The 15,468-nt window shown below is 33.5% G+C and overlaps 4 protein-coding genes across 4 annotated transcripts in view; 3 read left to right on the top strand and 1 right to left on the bottom strand.

Annotated features, from left to right (window-relative positions):
- The window catches only part of LOC145731200 (suppressor of lurcher protein 1-like), a 137,080-nt gene extending 135,914 nt beyond the window's left edge, over positions 1 to 1,166 (top strand). The window contains exon 14 of the mRNA XM_081982866.1: positions 340 to 1,166. Coding sequence (XP_081838992.1) covers positions 340 to 413 — 74 coding nt within the window. The 3' untranslated portion in view covers positions 414 to 1,166. The remainder of the gene's footprint in view (positions 1 to 339) is intronic.
- A 911-nt stretch (positions 1,167 to 2,077) lies between these two features.
- On the top strand, positions 2,078 to 3,167 carry LOC145730338 (uncharacterized). The gene is made up of 5 exons (XM_081981511.1): positions 2,078 to 2,278; positions 2,332 to 2,449; positions 2,521 to 2,664; positions 2,718 to 2,869; positions 2,927 to 3,167. Exons 1-5 carry the CDS (start codon positions 2,094 to 2,096, stop codon positions 3,138 to 3,140), a joined length of 813 nt encoding a protein of 270 aa, XP_081837637.1. The 5' UTR covers positions 2,078 to 2,093; the 3' UTR covers positions 3,141 to 3,167.
- Positions 3,168 to 3,742: 575 nt separating this feature from the next.
- LOC145730158 (BBSome complex member BBS7-like) lies at positions 3,743 to 7,865 on the top strand. Its single transcript, XM_081981200.1, has 14 exons — positions 3,743 to 3,961; positions 4,031 to 4,154; positions 4,289 to 4,403; positions 4,752 to 4,881; positions 4,932 to 5,122; positions 5,186 to 5,375; positions 5,435 to 5,625; positions 5,678 to 5,795; positions 6,470 to 6,625; positions 6,678 to 6,883; positions 6,937 to 7,098; positions 7,153 to 7,262; positions 7,310 to 7,540; positions 7,589 to 7,865. The coding sequence occupies exons 1-14, from the start codon at positions 3,860 to 3,862 to the stop codon at positions 7,741 to 7,743; spliced, it is 2,181 nt and encodes a 726-aa protein (XP_081837326.1). The 5' UTR covers positions 3,743 to 3,859; the 3' UTR covers positions 7,744 to 7,865.
- TTLL1B (Tubulin tyrosine ligase-like 1B) lies at positions 7,737 to 10,180 on the bottom strand. The gene is made up of 6 exons (XM_081981201.1): positions 9,939 to 10,180; positions 9,525 to 9,884; positions 9,268 to 9,469; positions 8,981 to 9,211; positions 8,796 to 8,905; positions 7,737 to 7,992 (listed from the first exon to the last, which is right to left on the bottom strand). Exons 1-6 carry the CDS (start codon positions 10,109 to 10,111, stop codon positions 7,863 to 7,865), a joined length of 1,206 nt encoding a protein of 401 aa, XP_081837327.1. The 5' UTR covers positions 10,112 to 10,180; the 3' UTR covers positions 7,737 to 7,862.
- Positions 10,181 to 15,468: the final 5,288 nt, after the last annotated feature.

Raw genomic sequence — 15,468 nt, 5'->3', positions numbered from 1 at the left:
GACACAATTTCCTGATCCCCTAGAGAATTTTTGGCTCTAACAAATAACGCTAAAATGAACTTAAAATCAATCGATCTATTGCGAAGTTTCTTCTGCTGATTTACCAATAAATTTCGGTCTTTCTTCATTAGTATTGTTACGGGACGTTTGTATTTTCTTATTAAGACAATACTGAAACACTTTTCTGAAGTTTAATAAACTGATATTTTTCCAAGAATTAGTCCATCGTTATAGTTAGTAAAGCTTTTAATTGGTAACAAACAACTAAACTAAGTAAATTGGCAAAAAATAACACATAAGACCTATACCTATTTTCTGATTTAACTTCTTGTTTTTCAGGTTTTTCTCTGGTTTGTCTCGCTCTATTCTTGTGCCTCCATGTATTGAAGCCACTTGGAGAGTTCAATTTGTAATTTTTTGTATAAAACTCAGTGTGAAGGAATATACTTGTAGCATTATTTCATGCATTTCAACGAAACATTAAGGGCACCGGCACTGAACAATTTCAAGATAAGAAGATTTAAATAAACAGTGTTAATTGATAAGTTGAAAATTTGTAAACCTACCGTTTTGCTATTGATTAATCAATAATTTTCAGGAGAAAAAAGTTAATATAATTCTTCTTATCTTAAAACAACTGGAATGATTAATAGGAAATTATAAACACAGAGAACCTGTACACATATCCTTAGATTTAGCCTAGTAAATGTTTTATTTATACCTCCTGTTACATGTTGTTCATATAGTAAAATTTTATTATAAAGCAATAAAAGAAGTCAATAACGTTTTGGTGAGGTTTGGACTCATTTTTACAACAGTGGTTTTCTACTATTTTCTACATACAAAACCAATTTATTAGAATTTTTCTAGCCACATAACAACACTTTTTCTAATTTAGTAAGTGCAGGTTTGTAAGAAGAAACTGATTTTGGTTGTATTTTTCACTAGTACATAAATCTGGAAGATAACTGAATTTATTGAGATTCTGGCATGATTTTCCATTAGACTTGTAACTACCATAGTAGATTTTAAAAGAATAATTTGCCAGTGTTTCAATGATTCTACTTTAATAAAATTGTAAATGAATAGGTGTATACTCTAAATACAATAAACCTTTGTAAATTTTGAACTATAGTGCACAATAAACAATAAATACATTTTGTTAATTTGGTGTATTAGTTACTATCCTTTTGACTAAATCCATCGATCAACAAATTATTAAAATTCTAGGTTTTAAGAGGGTAACTATTAAAAACTAAAAATTCCAAAGCACATAAACAAGACCTTTTTTAGTATAAGTGAATTTAAATCTTTGAACAACAGGAAAAAGAAAAGTTTGAACTTGGTTAACGTAATATAATGTTTAAGGCTTTTATCTATCGTTCTCAGTAGGTTTTATTAATTTTTCGTAACTCGTTTTACGCAACATTCAAGAATATACCGTAATCATGACTTAATTCAAAATTCTCTTTTTTACAGATTAATTAGTAATTTAATAGTTCAAAGACAATCAAAGACTTCAAACAGATCCAGAAACTTAATTTGTTTAAGTGTTAAAGATCTGTTAAAAAAAATATGCTAAATATCACAGAAAATTGAAAAGTTATAGCCAAACAACTATTTTCAAGTAATTTGTCACGTTTTTAAATTTGATTGTGATTCATTTCAAGCTAGCAGAACGGTAGATAAATTAAAAACAAATGGATTTTCGACAAAGTCTTATAAATCAATCAGCTTTAATCCCATCAGGCTAGGTTTGCGTAATTATTGATCTAGATAGGGTGATATATGACGTTGGAAAAAGCATGACGGACATAAATTTAAAATTTGCTTTGTGTGCAATCATTTCAGTAAGAGGAAATGTTCTTCATTAGAAATGTTTTTAAGAATTTACATATGCCCGCAGGAAACAAGGACGAAATTTGCTACACATCATTTCTACGTCAATTAATGAGTTTAAGGAATTAATTTGTGATAATAAAGTAAAACACGTTTAATCCTAAGTTAAAATCCGTAGAATTAATTAAGATTTTAGATTAATAAATTGAAAGCAGAATTCCATTTAAACTTACTATTATAAACCAGTAGACATCATGAAGTATTTTACGCTGGTTGCTCTATTGATATCTTCAACTTACGCTTACTCGGTATTTCCGGGTAGCAGAATTGAAGAAGATGCTTTCAAATATTATCTGGATAAAGTCATAAATGGTGAAGAAATATCGGTAGAGGAGTGGAATCATATTAAAGATGTAGTGATTGAAGAAGGCGTAGAAAGGTAAGATTGAAACTAAACTTTGTTTAAAGATAATAACCAGGTGTTTTATGCAGAAATGGTGTGATTGAGTTGGATTTGACCAGAATCACCAACTTAAGTTTGAGAATTCTTCAAACATTGATTGTTAGGGCAGGATTTGACCCATTGTCACTGTTGGATCAAAGCGTTGAGGTAAATGTACCACTGTTGTCTAAATTCCGTACTCAATTCAGTATTTCAAGTTAATAAAAATTTAATTTTAGATTCCTGGATCAAATATGAACTTGCAAAATGGCGCTTTAGAAGGTTTGTCCACTCTTGGAATTTCAGATACTGTTACAGCCAGACTTACCTTAGAAACACGAGTACTGGATATTATTTATCCTTTGGCTTTCGAGAAACTACTGGTAAATGCTAAGTTTCTCATGCAAACTGATTTAACTTTAAAACTATTTTTCAGATAAAATACGATTACAGCACTAGAGTGGGTTTGATTAGTGCTTCAGGAGACATCACTGCAGTAGTAAGAGAATTTCGACTTAATCTACGCTTCGGTTTTGACTTTACCACACTTTACGCATTTGTTGATGAAGCTGATATTCGCGATACTGGGTAAAAATAGTTATTTCACCTATTTCTACTACTGTTACATTATACCAAATTTTTCAGTTCGATTAATGTTGATATAACTGGACTAGGCCACTTGGAACATATTGCAGACTTGATTACTGGTGTGATAGAGACCTACTTCCAGCAAATTATTATTGAGGCTATTAACTTGGTTATTCAAATTCCAATTCAAATAGCAGTCAATTCAATCAACGAGTCTATTGATGCAGCTTTAGGAAGAAATTCTACCGAAACTGAAATCATGTTTTATTAAGTAATAAAACGTAATTATTATTATTAATTAGAGTATTATTGGACAATACTTTGCAGTATTTTTCCTAAATCGTCAGAATCTGCTGTTAAAATTGAGACATTATGTTAATCACTTGTCAAATTTCTGACACATGTTTTGATTTGCAGACTTGCACAATTTGCACCTTTGAATATAGTTACGGACTATATAATATATAAAGGTAGGTATTTCAGCCCTTGGAATTCTTCCTTCCAGTAAAATTGTTTGTTATTACTTCCATGAAATTCAAAAAAGTTAGTTTAAATTACTTTAAAGCAACTTAATCACAATTTTCAGAGTTTGACGAAAAAAACAGTGAAACGCACTATCTCTAATGGCAGTTCAACCATTAAAATTATTATTTTTGTTAAAATTACTTACCATGAAATTCATAAAGAATTAGATCAAATTACTTTAAAGCAATTTAACCTCAACTTGAATTTGACTGCAAAAACAATGAAATAGACTATATACAATGCAAAGCAAACTAAAACATTGATCTTAGAATAGTACAACCATTGCTTCCTGCTAATAAATAGTCGAATAAATACCATAATAACCACCGATAAACTAAACATTAATCGTGTGTTTTGATAGAAAGTTGCCATACCAACATCGATTTCTGTGTTATACAAGTAAAACTATTTCTAAAGCATATCTGAATTCAGTAGATTCGTAACCATAATCAAATTGTGTTTAAAATGGAATTACATTTATCAAGAGTAGATTACTCAGTGATGGGAGTAGCCAACAAGAACTGTCTTAAGCTTTTGCCTCCATCTACACCAAAGGAGCAACAAAAGGTAATACTAATATTATTTTATGAATTATAGTTTAGTGAACCTGAAAAATTAAAAATATCGGATTTTTAGGTGGCTATTGCTGACAGTGATGGAACTTTGCAAGTTTTCTCAGTGAAAAAAGATGACATTCAATTACATTTTAAAACACTACCAGGACCGCCAATTACGTCAGTGAAAATAGCAGGAGCAACAGGTCAGTAATCCTTAAGGTTTGTTTAAACTGTCTTTAATCTTCTTTATAGAATAAGTAAGCTGAATAACTGCTGCTGAATGAATGATTTTAATAGTATATTTCAGGCTATAAACAATTAATCTTATTATTTTTAGGATCTGTAAGTGACAAAGTATTTATTGCAGCTAAAAATGAAGTTAAAGGATACACGAAAAAAGGAAAACTGTTTCTCGTGTTTGATTCTGGAATGACTGAAAACATCAATTCAATGTAAGTATGTTTCCTTTATTAACGTAAATTTAACATCATTTCAATCCGAAAAAGGAACATTAATAGAACAGGAAATAAAATACAAATTGAAAGAGTAAATGATACTACAACTAATGCAGAGTATAAAAACAGCAAAAATTATTGCCACAAAATTTCATGTAGATCTTTGCAAACTTTTATAATTTTTAGTTACAGCTGTCAAAATATCATGTTTTATTTACTCACCTTGTATGGTACAATTCCTTCAGTATATCTACAAGAAAAATCAAAGTAGTTAAGTTTTTGTTTAATTCAAAGTATACTTGCATGCAAACAAAAATTCATATCATTAATTCAGTGTGATTTCAGGTGTGTTTTGGGTAACGAACTTATCCTTTGTGGCAAACACGTTTATAACCATTTTAGAGATTGCAAAGAGGTTGGATCTTATTTATGTGGAGACACTATTGTAGACGTCACTGCTTTTTACTTGTCAAAGGTTAGTGCTTTATTATCTAAAGAAGAAATTTTGATATAAACTTTTTTTAGAACAAAAGATTAATATCTCTTATTGCCTGCGAAGGTCGTATGATTAGAGTTTTGGAGCATGCCAGAGTTACGGCTAGTATGGAAGTTGAAGGATCTCCTACAGTGTTGCATATCTATGAAGATGAGGAGTCCAAAAAGACCGTACTTTTTGGAACTACTGACGGAAAAGTTGGATTTTTAGATGTAGAAAGGTACAATACAATACGTTTTGCGTTAGCTGTGTTACCAATAAGGTAATTCTGTGACTTTACTAGCTTACAAGGGTTTCAACGTTGGATAACATTAAAAGAGAAAGCTGTAAGTCCGGTGCTCTGTATTGACAGCTACGACATGACAGGAAATGGTGGAAAAAACTTAATATTAGGACGACAAGATGGAAATATTGAAATATACTATATTAATCTGCGTGACGAAATGGATGCCACGTCACTAATTTTTGTTGAAGTACAGTTACCACAAACTCGAAGTAACACAAACAATAGTGTTATACTAGTTTATTACAGAACTGCAATGAAAGTATAATGTCTTTGCAATGTGGTGTAGTGGGAGCACGTGGATATGACGAGGTTCTTGCTGTAACTTATAGTGGACGAATATTTGGGCTGACTACTCAAGTAACAGACGCAAATTTTGACGGATCTACTGGAAATTTTATATTTTCCGCCGATACTTCAACGAAAATATCTAAACTTAGGTGGGTTCTATTTTAGTGCATTGACGGAGGGACTGATGGTATTTGATTGCAGGTCTGAAATTGAAGAACTCCAAGCTAAAATTAGTAAAGAACGAGAAGCTTACCAAGAATCTACCTTTAGTAATATGATGGAACTTTCAGCCATATCATTAATTCCAGTAAACAGTACTGTATGTATTTGACAGGGTTATTAATAAGTGTGAAAGCAGTTTAATATTTTTAAATATCTGGCATATACAGTTTGTTCACAAAGAAATCATTTTTCAACAATAGATCAATCCAGAAACAAAATAGTTTTCAATGCAGTATCAGATCTCATCTGTACAATGCCTAAAATTTTCAAAACAGTTCCGTCTTGCACTTGTGAACATGTGTTTGCCAATCCAATATGTTGTACCATGTTTGGATCTTTTCCACAACCTTGCCATGTTTCTCTTTTACCTCTCTTCAGTCAAAGGTACAAAAAGCTCACAGAAATCTTTCAGGAAAAATGATTTTTTATTTGTGTTCAAGTGTTCAAGTCTTGGAAGCTCTCTTGCACTCCTGATTTAGCTTTCTGCATTCCGTGGAAAACATCTTACTTACAAGATGATTTTATTTCATACTCGGATTCTCTGGAATCTAAACTCAATCTTGCGCAGCATTCCATAATTCGACAATATTGTATCGTCTTCGAACGTCTTAATATGCAAGAAGTAGGTAATGTAATTGTTGGGTTGGAGAGCTGTAGAGAAGCATCCGTATATTAAAATACTTATTTTCTCAAGTTTTTGAGATATTAAACTGCTTCCACATTTATTCAGATCTCATGTACAACTTAATTTTTTTTTTGGTAAAACTCCAGTTTGCACTAGACAGCAAATCAGCAACATATATTCTAACCCTTGAAACACCAACAGCTATTGACAATATTCTCATAGAATGCAATGTGGCAATTAATTTATTAGATGTGGAAAAAAATACTGCTGTAATTAGTCACAGTGAAGCTCCCAGCTCTAAAGTAGGCTACATTTTTTGATAGAATTATCCGTTTTAAGGCTATATAATTGCAGAATGACCCTCATCTCTTGGCTACTTACAGGTGTCAAGTAAACACAAACAGAATTGAGCTGAAAATTGAAACCACTGAAGGTGACAAAGGTTTATTACAGGCTTACGTTTCGCCTTTATTACAGCCTAAGTGTAGTCGATTGTTGCAGTTCGATATTAATCCCTTATCTCTCCATTATAGGGTTTACGAGTACAATAATACAAACAGGTAATTACTGAAAAAGTATTATGGAAACTAAATTAATTCAATTAAATGTATAGGCCATTTAGTGAAACAAAACTGAAAGGTTCATTTTCATTAGCTGAAATGCACAACTGGATTAGTAACTGTATACCAGAAGTTCCGGACAAACCTTCATCAAATGAGAGTATCCTGTATTTTCAGTCAAGTGTTTTGGATACTGTGCTTATATGCGTTTATCAGTAAGTACTGCACTTCTTTCAAGATAACCTGGTTTCACAATATTTGATTATTAGAAAAGGAGAGGTTGAATTTAAGTCCGACAACCTTACCACCCTTTGCATATTGAAGGAAATACTAAGTATAGAAGCTACAAAAAAGAAAGTGAAAATTGACATTTCCTTAAGTAAATATAATTGATCAACTTTTCGCTTTCTAATAACAATTTTGCAGACATAAACAATGACTGCATCGGACATGTCTTAAAACTTATCGAACCAAAGTTGCAAGAACACAAACAGTTTGCAGCAGATCAGGCAGTGTATGAAGCTTTAACTGACTTAGAAATAGCCGAAGAAGAAAATGTAAAATATCTCTCCGAAAAGTACAAAAGGATCTTAAAAAAGAAGGACGAACTTCATGATCATTTCCGTAAATACCCAGACTATTTAAACAAATTATATGGTAAGTGTTTTGAAAAGAATATTCTGAGTTTAATCCACTATTTGGCAGGATCTATCATACAGTTGTATGTTAGCTACAACAAACTAAAAGGCAATCAAGTGGGAAAACAAAAACTGGAGGACTTTAAAGTATGTCTGCAAAATTCCTCCTTCAATGATATACTAGAGTATTTTCAAATTGAGTCCACAAAACCAAATTTATAAAACATGTTTTTATTTCTAAACAATGTGAACGTTCCTATGTTATGTTTGTTAGACTTAAAATATAATACAGTTGAGAGTGTGTGGTGTAAAGGCTGTAAGTAAATACATAGTTTGAAGAATTATTTCCATTTGGAGGCATTTCTGTTCGTCCCATTATCGTTGTTGTCATTTAGGTTAACCAGTTCTTCGTCGATTAGAAGTTCAAAGTCTCCGAGAGCTTCAGGTGCAGGAATTTTATTCCATCGAACACTGAAAACAAATCACTTTAGTAACTAAAACCTTATTAAGTTTAATATGCAAAGAAATTATAGTTTTTTAGTACAACAAATTCACTAAATGATGATTAGCATAACCAGTTATGTTAAAACTTTAGTATAAAATACACTTTCTTTTATTTGGTTCAATTGATTAATTACTGTTGAGAAACGGTTCTGCAATTTTTTTTTTTATTTCTGAGAAGGCATAACGAATTAGCAATTAAAGTTTAAACTCAAACCAAGCTCGCCAAAACGACTAATTTCGTGACGTCACGAGGCACGTTTCAGTTTGGCAGCGTTTAGCGTTTAGCGTTTTTGATAGTACTTAGAAGCTTCTGGCCATTTTAAAACGAATTGTATGAGGTTTTAGGACTATTGACGAAGTCTCTGTCAAGTTTTAAGAGGTTTTCGGTAGTATTTAGAGGCCTCTGGCCATAATCAAGGATTTTTCTAAGGGTTAGGACACTTGTAGAGTCTTTTCACAGTTTTGAGAGGTTTTGATAGTATTTAGAAGATTCGTCTATTTATAGGTGTAGGACACTGCTAAAAGGTTAGCCACAACTGGCTTTGTAATGTTTGTTGATATTAACGTGACGGAAACAATAACTTTACGCCCTAGGGAGATCTCTAGGCACAACGGGCGGTAAAGTAAAATTTAAGTTAGTAGCAGTACAGTTTAGTTAGCTCTTGAAAAGAAGGACTACACTCTTAAACGAATTAAAGCCCTCAATCTTCGTTGAAGTAAGTAATCTTCTTCTTTCTGTCCCTATAGGTAAAAAAAAACCAATTACTCACTCTGGGATTCCTGATGGAGGAACCACTATATTAAATATATTATCCAACAGTTTGTGCTTCAGAATCCTGTCATTTGCTGTAGTCGATGTGAGCGATGGTGATGCGTTGACCTACATATCAAAAGTATTAATTTAATATTCTTAAAATAACCTAAAGAGTATGTTTGTAAGTACAAGAAAATTTACCTCAATTAACCATGGTTTAAGTTTATTATCAATGATAATGTCGTAGCCGTAGCATTCAAAACAATGCCGATCCGTAGATATGACTGGAGCTATGGCTTTCAATGAATGTATTATCAACCAACTGATCTCATCAAACAACTTCTCAGTTACTTGCTTTCCTCTCGTACTTTCCAAGTAAAGCCGTAAGTTCTGCACGCTCAATTTCCCACCATGTAATGAATTATATTCACCCTGTAATATCCTGGAGTTTCAGAAAACTGTTATCTCATACGTAATTTTCAACGTACACCATGTTTTTGAACTGAAACGTTGGTTAAATGAACATACATATTATCAAGTTCTGCAACACTAGAGTCATATTTGACAGTGCAAAATCTGCAGAAGCCTAATTTAAACTGATAAGCTTTCAGTGGCCTGAAAGAGGTTACTAAAACGTATAATCGTAAATCAAACTTTTTTCCACCAATCAGCAAAGGATTGTCAATATATCTGTAAAAGAATAATTCCTAAATGCATACAGACAAAGACAGTTCTAAAACATTACTTGGATATAACATAGCTTTCCTTAGTGAGTTGTTGTTGAAAGGGAGTTTTTGACTCCCTCGACCACCGTTTAAGCTTAGACAACTTGTTAATTAGAAAAATTCCAGAACCCTGAGATCTGCCACAAGGTTTCATTATCCAGGTGCTTTGAGGTGCTTTCCTGTACTCTTCCACAAACATATTGTAATCAGCGGGTAGTACAAAAGTTACAGGAATAAAGTCAAGATGGAGATACTTAGAGTCCCCACGTTCTGCCATTATATTACCTTCTTTTTCTAAGTCTCGTCTGTAGCGTTTAATATTCTTAACCAGAAGATCTTTGCGAGAGATTTCGTAGTGATTTGGAAAATGATTTATGATCCTGGAAAAATTCGAGTTTCTCAAAATATGGTTTAATATGTAGTTATTAACATACTGGTTGTCGTTCATACGATATCCACTATCAACACTGAACAAACTGCGACATGTTTGTGTTCCAGCCCAATAAATATTCCAGTCATCTTCAGGACCCACTTGAACCCAGCCTCGTTTCTCGCAATTGGCGACAACCACACTTTTGTCCAAATCGGTGCAAAAACTGATTTTCATTATGAGAGCGTATAAATACTTGACAATTTGTGATACAATTTTCTAACCTAATGAATATCGATCAATCACAAAAGACAGTCGTTATGGCTACACGCTTCAATCTCGTATAGCTTGGGACTAGACTAGCAAGTCTAAACATTGTTCTAAATTTTGTTTAATATTGCCAATTTAAAGTGAAGATACTTTCGACTAAAGATTCAAAAAATAATTCAAAAATACCAAACAAAGTATATCTGCTACCTAAATTCAGAAAAGTATATTAATGAGTGAGTACTTAGTAAGTCTCCAAAATATGCTAAACACACCAAAGAAGTCTTTGCAAAAACTATAAGAATAGGTAGTGAAAGTGATATTTTCATCTCACAAGTGAGGGAAAATTTAAAATGCGATCAGCGGATAAAGTATCATGCCAGGGACATGCATGGTATATGTCAGGCTTGTGTTTTAGGGTATGCTTTGTGATTTCAATATAACAACATTGCAAAACAAGTTTATCAGAATATTCAGGGGCACAGCATTGAAACTGTCATTATACATTTTTTTTAAACTTATATGATTTTTATTTATGTAATAACTTTAAAAAAAAATTAGTTTTATTTGATCAGTTGAGTTAGACAACTTTCGGTTTTAGTAAATTTAATTCCTTTTGCTATTGTTTGAACAGTTCTATTCATAAACATTTATATTATTAATCGTATTCATCATAGTCCTATTTATTTCGAATAGCAAAGGATGATACAAAATACAGATAACTAGCAGCAGAGGAACAATATTGAATTTAACCAGACCAGAGTAGCGACATCTAGAAAAATGATTTGAAAACTAATACTGGACTATAAAATCTTGTTCACACATTCTGTGACATAGGCTACTGTTATTGCTTTAAACTTTTGCAATCAATTGGCTTGCGCTTTCTGCTACGTAGACAGTTTGATGGTAGATGTCGCTAGCGATATGGATGGTGTCTAGAGTACTAAAATTTGAATATTTGTCGAAGATTCAGTGATTAGGTACCATGCATATAGCTAACAATGTGTATTTTATTGTCTATAGACTCTTTCAATAAAAATTTACAAATTTAAATAACTGGAGTTCGTAATAGCAGAGACACTATTGTTCTTACTCTTGTATTTATCATATTTTTTTAAATGAAGTTTGTGAATAAGTAATCCAATGTAAAGCTGCTCAACAGGCAACTTTTGTGGAGTATTTGATATCCCAAAGGATAGACCGTGCTGCTAATGGCCATCAAGGCAAAAATGGCCCCCTGTTGTTCTTCGATTGATTACACCTTTGGGATACAAGTTCGGAAATTCTAAATCTTAACTTTAATTCGCCATCATGATTTGCAAAACCGGGTTGTCTCTAAGGGACCACCCAATCTAGTTTAAAGGACGGGTTTCTTAATATCCTGCTTTAATTAGTGACATACCAGTTGGAACATAACAATTTTATTCAGTAATTATCAGTGAACACATATTTTCAACAAACTTAGTTACTCCCAAAATAAGTTCCTCAAAGGACAGTTAAACCAAACCAGCAAATAAATTCACGTAACAGTTCATCCGTATATTCATTGAAGTAATTAAGTCAAGCGCAGCTACGCTTCTATCCACGTAATATGTGCAGGAAATTTCGTTTTTAAGTAACTCGGTTCTTGCATTATCCGGAAAAGCAATAATAAATAATTAGTGTAATTAGAACTCGCCAACTTTTCCAATTTATTCCGTTTTAACTTTGAAAATTATGAGCTGCATTTACCGTGTCCACCGCAATACACTAAATGTATCCCTGAAAATGCACTCAATAATTAAGATGAAATAGGCACTAGAGTGTAATTTATATTTTGATAATAAAGTTTTCTATTCCGCAGTTTAAGTGCATTAGATTGTCATGTGGACATTCAGTCTGGTTTCTGTGAAATAAATTATTTAGTTTTTAAAGTTATTTATTTGTGTTTTAAAAAATCATAGACGTAGGTTAATCGTGGATGGATTTTCGAACCAAGACCCTGAAGAACTTACCACTTGCCGGAGGCTTGGTCAATCAGTGAGGACAATGAGAAACATGAATCTAAAGAAAAGACCAAAGCGCCGCCAATATTCTTTGGCTGGGAATGCGGCCTCAGATAGATGGGTCAAGCAATACTATTGCTTTTTACCCTCCCATCGCTGTAACCAAAAGGATAGGTCTGGTGATGGAGTCTCTACAAGTCCAAGAATTTTCCCTTTTGGGAAGTTCCCAAGGTTGCATCGACATCCTCTGTCCTGGGAAAACGATGCCCCCGCTGATGGAGGCGCTCTTCTGGCGCTCTTCCGGTCCTTCTTTCTTCGTCAGCTCGTCCATCTCTGGTGGTCCTGGCAAACTATAGGTTGTCCAAACAGCCCGCTTTCGTCCGTCTGTTTTTACATCCTAAAATGTTGGGGATTCATCGAAACGTTCTCCAAATATTTCCGAATATATATTTGGTTTCAAGAACTTTGACCACCAATAGAAGTTGAACCAGACACTTTTTCCTAATAATAATTAGAGAGAGAAGAAGGAACGTCACAGTACCTGGTAGATATGTTTGATATGATTAATACAAAATACTAATATTGTCAAAAGCAAGATCAAAATAGCATTTCTTAGTAAAGTCTATACTAACAATTAATATACCGTATCTCAGTCAAAAATAGATTCAGTTTGTAAATCGCTGGTGGAAATATAATCTGCCCTAGACTATGAAAAGGGCTGGTGCTTACAGGACCGTTGAAAATAAGTGCCATTTCATCCTTGCCAGTCTAGATCTGGCCATGATAGGGGGCACGTGTTGCCACCACTGCGGCTACTGATAGCGACAGGTCACGTGGCCGGTAACCGTCACTTTTCCCAGCCATTTTCCTAATTTCCACATCACATATTTAATCAAATTAGATCAATCCAGTGATGCAAACACAATTTATTTCATTGAAATATTATTTTCAGTATTTTGATTTTATTCTCTATAGAGTTGTTTTCAAAGCTCATTTACCAGCAATGAAAATATCAGCATTGATTTTTTTTATTTTACAAGCTAAAACTGGCTAATTGACTCTGATGGTGAAACTGTAAACTTGCTTCCACAATGACCAAAAACCAATTACTCATAATTGTATAAACCACAGACAGAGTCTCACGCACCACATCAAAATGAGTAACTACCCCTACGTAGCTCGTCAATATAATAATACGTATGCTAATTAGATTTGGTAAAATCGTGCACCGCTATGGGTTCAAGTCACTGTCCGAGACAAATTAGATTAAAAAGCAATTTCTAAGGTATTATTTATCCGGGTGATGCGCATAAAAAGCTTGTAATCGCAACAATACGGCACGTCACACCCCGAAACGCTTCACAATGAAGTGGCGAGTAGCGCATAATGGGGATGGTGGCATCGGAGTCACCCTGGTCTACGTCGTTCCCACGGCATCACCCTATATAGTAAAAGTAAATCCGGATTAGGTAAAGCATTGAAAATGTTATGTTTCGGCTTAGTGGATAATATGTATCGTGTTGGATTATGCAATTCTTGTACAGAAAGAAGTTAAAGTATGTTTGTATCAAGCTTTGGTGGTTATTATCATAGATTGATTAAACTTGGTTACTTAAGTTTTTTTAACTAGTTTAATTCAGGAAATATTGCAACTTTAGGTATTATTAATTTCAACTTGACATTTTATACCAAACCTGCCAAACGAAGAGTATCCATCCCGGTATGAGAAACATGAGCAAATATGTTTTTGTACTTGTGACAGTCATTAGCTTTTTTACATAAAAATTGTGATTCAGATAAAGCCCAAAAAGCAGACATCTATCGTGCATCTACACTGATGAACAAAATTATACCACTTACAAGTTTTTTACTTATTCTGCACCATTTCCATTATTGCATCATTATTTTCAACAACTGTTTTACTTTTCTTGCTTCTTCTTAACTTGTCGTCAGTTTTTTATGTTGTTACGTTCTGTAAGTGCCTAGGATTTGATATGTCTTCAAGATATTTAGGAGACTATGATATGGTCAAAATTAAATCCTTTTTGGGAAAAGGATATTTTTAAGGAGGTTGAGGTTGAGTGTTGCATTGCTTGATCTTGATTTATTTCATTGAAAGAATGATAGAGTACAAAATATCCCGCAAAAAGGATTGTCTTAACCATAGGCTACAAACAAGCTAGGCTTGAGTTTGCTCGAAAACATGTGAATTCGGATTTGGATGAGTGGAGAATTTTCTTTTTTGATGACGTCAGAGTGAGCTAAAATCTTGGGATAATATATACATATCCGGTGTCATAGCGTCCTGCGCCTTCCGGTTCATAGCCTTCAGCCTCTTCTGTCTTCCCAGTCCCCTGGTTGCAGGTTTTGTTCCGACATGGCTTTTTCTTTTCCGCCGGTCCATGTCGTCCTGGGTCTTCTTCTTTTCCTATTTTCTGTCGGCGTCCGTTTGAGGATCTGCTTGGGTATTCTCGTATTTTCCATCCTTTCCACATGTTCATACCATATTAGTTGTCTACGTTGGATCTCTTCTACTATAGTTGTCTCTACCTTCATAATTTCCCTAATTTTGTCAGTCGTTATTTTTTCCAATCTCGACCTGCTGATCTACGCCAAAAGTCCATTTCTAAACATAATAGCCGGCGCTCAAAATTTGTTGTTAATTGCCAGGTTTCACATTTTTTTGGAGTGCCATTTCTTTGGATGGCCATACAGATTTTGCCGTGTGATTCAAGAAACATCTCAGTCTTAGACTTGTGCTATTTGCAAAACTTGTGTTCTTTACAACGAGGCTTCCTCCAGGAACTAGCAGCTGTGCTATGAGATCATCCTTTCCAATGTTTTATGTCTGCCAATTCCTGCTGGTCTTTAACATTCACAATTTTTAAAATAAAATGTTTTCTCTAGTAGAGGAAGTTTGTCCTGTTATTATTTTGTGTAAGTGTCAAATTTTGGTAAAGTTTATCCATCTTCTTCCAATTATTTGATATTTAAATCCCTATCCATTATGTAAGAGATGTTTTTTGCTCTTTAGTTTAATTTTTGAAACAGCCGAAGAAGTGAAGTGTAGAACTGCCTCTCTTACACCTTCAGTAAAGTTTTGGTCAGCAAACTGCTTTAGAAGCTCTTTTGGTGCTTGTGAATATGCTAGTCGAATTAGTAGCTCAATTTCAGTCTCAAACTTTTGTATGGTTTCGGATGGTCTTTGAAATCTACTCTTCTGTTACTTAGTAGTAGTCTCTTTGTTTACTCTCCGGGATGTTTTGAAGTATTTCTACAGCTTCACTTCTTAGCCTCAAGACCTACTTCTTGTTCGTCCTGACTGTTTTCTTCGACTCTTTA

The sequence above is a fragment of the Ips typographus genome, linkage group LG6 (assembly GCF_016097725.1).
Source record: "Ips typographus isolate SLU linkage group LG6, UJ_Ityp_2.0, whole genome shotgun sequence".
Classification (NCBI taxonomy): Eukaryota; Metazoa; Arthropoda; class Insecta; order Coleoptera; family Curculionidae; genus Ips; species Ips typographus.
The sequence above is the reverse complement of the archived record's forward strand: the minus strand, read 5'-3'. Positions and strand labels throughout refer to the sequence as shown.

What these genes read in the sequence shown, in the direction of transcription:
- LOC145730338 (XM_081981511.1), top strand. Translation starts at nt 2,094, where the DNA reads ATGAAGTATTTTACGCTGGTTGCTCTATTGATATCTTCAACTTACGCT. An exon ending in TGGCTTTCGAGAAACTACTG is followed by an intron (nt 2,665 to 2,717) that starts GTAAATGCTAAG and finishes ACTATTTTTCAG; the next exon opens with ATAAAATACGATTACAGCAC. An exon ending in GCTGATATTCGCGATACTGG is followed by an intron (nt 2,870 to 2,926) that starts GTAAAAATAGTT and finishes CAAATTTTTCAG; the next exon opens with TTCGATTAATGTTGATATAA.
- LOC145730158 (XM_081981200.1), top strand. Translation starts at nt 3,860, where the DNA reads ATGGAATTACATTTATCAAGAGTAGATTACTCAGTGATGGGAGTAGCC. An exon ending in GTGAAGCTCCCAGCTCTAAA is followed by an intron (nt 6,626 to 6,677) that starts GTAGGCTACATT and finishes ATATAATTGCAG; the next exon opens with AATGACCCTCATCTCTTGGC. An exon ending in GAAAATTGACATTTCCTTAA is followed by an intron (nt 7,263 to 7,309) that starts GTAAATATAATT and finishes ACAATTTTGCAG; the next exon opens with ACATAAACAATGACTGCATC.
- TTLL1B (XM_081981201.1), bottom strand. Translation starts at nt 10,111, where the DNA reads ATGAAAATCAGTTTTTGCACCGATTTGGACAAAAGTGTGGTTGTCGCC. An exon ending in GAAAGCTATGTTATATCCAA is followed by an intron (nt 9,470 to 9,524) that starts GTAATGTTTTAG and finishes ATTCTTTTACAG; the next exon opens with ATATATTGACAATCCTTTGC. An exon ending in TTAAACCATGGTTAATTGAG is followed by an intron (nt 8,906 to 8,980) that starts GTAAATTTTCTT and finishes TTTGATATGTAG; the next exon opens with GTCAACGCATCACCATCGCT.